This window comes from Oculina patagonica, unplaced genomic scaffold, assembly GCF_052425735.1.
Source record: "Oculina patagonica isolate OP01 unplaced genomic scaffold, crgOcupat unplaced123, whole genome shotgun sequence".
Lineage (NCBI taxonomy): Eukaryota > Metazoa > Cnidaria > Anthozoa > Scleractinia > Oculinidae > Oculina > Oculina patagonica.
In genome coordinates, this window is record NW_027557227.1 from 7,203 (window position 1) to 11,487 (window position 4,285).

A 4,285-nucleotide genomic window follows, 5' to 3' on the forward strand; every position below is an offset into this window, starting at 1 on the left:
TCGAAAGACCTTTGGCTAACATGGCAATGAAAATGAGAAGTGTCCATGAACAGTTCTTGAGGCTGAGAAGTCGAACAATTTTCGAATACCTGGAATTTTTTAAACACACAGTGTTTTTCACTGAGAAAAGCAAATTGATTTTTTTGCAAATTTAAAATCTTAGTTCCTGTTCAGAGGTAGACACGAAGCTTTCCTATGGTGGTTTCATAGGAGGGAACTTGCGACATGCTCAGATGTACGTGACAGACAACGACTGATGTTGTGTGACAATGTCAGCCGTTTATTGGGCCCATTAAAAATGCAGGTGATTTTTTTAAGTTTTATGTAAATTATGTTCTAACTGCTGTCACATCAAAACAAACCGTGGAATCGATACATCTAGATAAATACTAATTTGAAGTCAGTTGCAAATTAGTCGGTTGCAGATTGCAAGGAGTGGGTTCTTCCATAGTAGAACGCATAGAAAAACTAAAGATCGCCGCTCTGAAATGGCTTCAAATCCACAAGATGAGAAACGAAGCTCTAAAAAACACGGGGTAAGACATTCTTAGTCGAAGCTGTGTCGGTAATTTAGGCAATTTAGTACACAGATGGCAAACACGAAACGAAACATGTCGGCGTCGTTCACACTGCTTTTGGAAAGCGTCACAAGAAAATCTGAATTTTTTTTTTCAGGATACTGGTGGAGCGATAGTCCAAGACAAGACTATGAAATTAGGAGATGACATAAATCTGGCGGAGCAAAACGATGTCAAGCTTGATCCGGACCTCGAGCAAAACAAATACCCTGACATATCTGGAGCGAAATCGTTGATGGCCAAGTACTTGACAGCGGACGTCTTTGAGAAGCTGAAGGACAAAAAAACATCCACGGGATTTACCATTGCTCGCGCTGTCAACAGTGGAGTGCTGAATAAGCAAAAGTCCTTGGTTGGATGCCACGCCGGGGATACTGATTCCTACACGGTCTTCGCAGAGTTCTTTGATCCGCTCATCGAAGAGTATCATCGTGGTTTTAAGCCAGGTGACAAACACACAACTGACATGGATCCTGAGCATTTGAAAGGCAACATCAGCGAGCCATCCAAGATTATATCCACAAGAATCAGGGTTGCAAGAAACATCGCTGGATTTAATCTTGCTCCTGGTCAAAATTCCAAAGAAGAGAAGCTGCAGATAGAAGCATTGATGCTGCAGGTGTTCGAGAAACTAGAGGGAGATTTGGCAGGCCATTACTATTCATTAGCCAAGATAAGCGAAGACGAGAGACAGCAGCTAGTAAGGGAACACTTGTTATTCAAGGGCAACGACAAGATGCAAGCAGACAGTGGATATCACCGATGGTGGCCATATGGGCGAGGGATCTATCTCAACAAGGAAAAAACCTTCGCTGTGTGGGTGAATGAAGGCGACCATATCCGTGTTATTTCTATGCAGCAGGGTGGAGATGTTTCTTCCGTATTTGCAACACTTTTAAAAGGTGTAAATACGATCGAAAAGCTCCTTCAAGAGATCGACAACAGGACCTTCCAGAAAACAGAGCACCTTGGAATGATCACATGTTGTCCTACTAATCTGGGAACTGGGCTGAGAGGAGGAGTTCTGATTCAGCTGCAGAAATTGGTGGAAAAGATGGGAGAGGAAGGCCTAAAGAAATGGTGCCAAGAACGCCACCTTCAAGTGAGAGGTCTTTATGGAGAGCATTCCGACACCACAAGTGCTATTTATGATATATCCAACAAGTACAGGCTTGGTTACTCGGAAGTTCAACTCGTTCAATTCGTGATTGACGGTGTCAACCAGTTGATTGAAATGGAACTTAACTAGACTTGTTGAACTTGCTAGTGCAGTAATGACATGTATGTTATATACTCCACCCGATGGGTCAGTACTGTCACTTTGATTCTCGTTAGTGTTTCGTTCTAGTCAGAGTGTCTAGAGACTTTTTTAGCTAGTTTTTGTTTCCCAACTACTATATATTAGCTAGTGTGTTTTAATTGTATTAGTTTTTGAACTTAAAATTCCTTGTTCAGGGCTTTACATAATCACCAGGCTCTATCGGTTATCTTTTTTTGCAATCTGAGCTTCACGCAAACGCACCTTTGAATTTACCCAAAGAAGATCAGTTACTGTTTCGATAAACTGAAGACAAAATCTTAAGATCATGACCTGTTTTTGTACATTGATCCAGACAAGATTTATCTGAGAATTACAACACAGAATTATTCAAAGGGTCAAGGATCGTCATACATGTTGTAGAGTGATTGAATTCATTATTATTAAGAAGAGAATGACAGCTAGTGATGGTGAAGAAATGAATGTACAACAATAGACATTTGTAACTTTTGTAAAGAACTTCGCGCAGACATCGTCTGTTTGCACGTTCAAAGTCGGTTTAAATTTTTGATTATAAGCTCCTTAAACCAACTTTGAACTTAAAACAGACTCAGTCTCGCGCAAAGTAATTTTATCTACAACCTAACACTCCAAAAATGTTAATTGTTATCTACCAGTATATACATTTCTTCACTTATTACTGTCATCATTGTCTACTTGATAATATATAATGTTATTGTTTTTCAACAGATCTTTAGTAAAGCCGCAACTACGAAATTTATTCATTTTCAAAGGCCACACTTAACAACTGAACAATAATGTAACTATTTTATCTAATTTCTAGTTAGATTTTCCCCCACCAGGGGGAAAGGACATTTGCAGTTAGACTAGTTTGAGTCCTTCCACTTTCAACGTGGTCAGTTTGCATGTTGCAGCTGTCAGCAGTGGCCAAACAACAGCAAACTTTACAGACTTTATTTAGTACGTTTATGTATGAATGAATGATGTGAATTGTTGCACAATTCTTCTTATTACAATATTAGAGTAAATTCAATTTTAGGCTGTAGGAAATGTTATTCCTGTCAATACTATTAGCAAACAGCCAGGATTGCTCAATAAAATGGAAATGGATCCAACGTGTTGCAGGGGTTGCAGTTCCGAGTTAGCTAACTCGTTGAGTAATGTCATCCGACTAATGCATCGGTCAATTCCAAGCGAGTTCATGCACCCCCGGAAACCTCCGGGCATTTGACTTTTCTCAAAATGTCTGATCAAATTCCCCACTATGTGAGCCAGTTGCATGGTCAAATGCTCCATCGGTCGGGGCTGAAATGTCATTGTGAGTTGAGTTTTCTCTAGATTTTTTTACAAGTCGAGCTCACAGAGCGCGAAGCGCGAAAGCGGGCGCGTGTCTACTACTACCAAACCGGAAACGAGAAACGAACGACTTTGAGGAAAACTAGGTTTTCTCGTTAACACTAGGTCTAAACGAACGTACGTGCCCTATTAATCAGCTTATTTTAATAGGAAAAGATACGTTGAAACTACTTTACATTGACGTTACCAAATACTAACTTCACGCGCTTAGGATCGTTAGTGTTTTATAGTTTTGACACAGTTTGTCGACGCTAAAAAACGCTATCTGGTCCTCAGTAGCGGTCAAATGCCCGGGGATTGCCCGGGGGATGATCTCGCTTGGAATTGACTGATACATAACAGGATAAAGAACATAATCTCTCTCAACGGACACCTCTATATAAAGACAGACACCTGATGATGGTCTCTGCCGTTTTCAGTCATTTTACTGTAACTAAACTCCCTATAAGACGGACACCTCTCTAAGACGGACACTTGAGAAGTTTTTTTATCATGTTTTATTGGTGAAATACTTCCAAACTTCGTATCGACGTAAAGCAAAGTTAGTCAGCGCCCTAAGGACAATGACACTTTAACGGATTACTTCCCTGCTTACGCGTAGTACAATATATCCCACGTCAGCAATTCGTACTCACTGTAACTTTTCTAACAGTACGTTCGACTTATTCGCCTCAATCTTTATTCTGTTCTGTATTACTCGCTTGTAAATTGGTGTCCTTGTCACGGATAGACAATTTTAATTGTCCCTGTTAAAACAAGGACCACGCATTTGAGTGGGGTGGGGGGGGGGGGCTTGGACGCAAAGGGTGAACCCAACCTTTAGATATCAAATCCTGCTTTAAACAATGTATTTTACTTCAATTCAGTACTAGAGTCTTTTAATTTAACTATGTAAAAATGGTGTATCATGCAAATCTGACATGATACACACTTGTTCATTGATGGTGTCAGTGTTTGTCAGTCGGAAAATTGGCCAGGACCTTCAAGAATGTGAGACCAAACCACAGCTTGTTAACCAGCAGTGCTTAGTGTACCAGTTTAAGTGTAACCTGTGTGATACAGGGAGCTACGT

The 4,285-nt window shown here is 40.4% G+C and overlaps 1 protein-coding gene across 1 annotated transcript; it reads left to right on the forward strand.

The window, feature by feature from the left end:
* Positions 1 to 318: 318 nt before the first annotated feature.
* On the forward strand, positions 319 to 2,967 carry LOC144639723 (arginine kinase Lit v 2-like). The gene is made up of 2 exons (XM_078499025.1): positions 319 to 536; positions 676 to 2,967. The coding sequence occupies exons 1-2, from the start codon at positions 489 to 491 to the stop codon at positions 1,825 to 1,827; spliced, it is 1,200 nt and encodes a 399-aa protein (XP_078355151.1). The 5' UTR covers positions 319 to 488; the 3' UTR covers positions 1,828 to 2,967.
* Positions 2,968 to 4,285: the final 1,318 nt, after the last annotated feature.

Bases quoted from the DNA above. Each gene is read 5' to 3' on its own strand.
- LOC144639723 (XM_078499025.1), top strand. From the start codon at position 489: ATGGCTTCAAATCCACAAGATGAGAAACGAAGCTCTAAAAAACACGGG. The intron at 537-675 runs GTAAGACATTCT...TTTTTTTTTCAG, and splicing joins GAAGCTCTAAAAAACACGGG to GATACTGGTGGAGCGATAGT.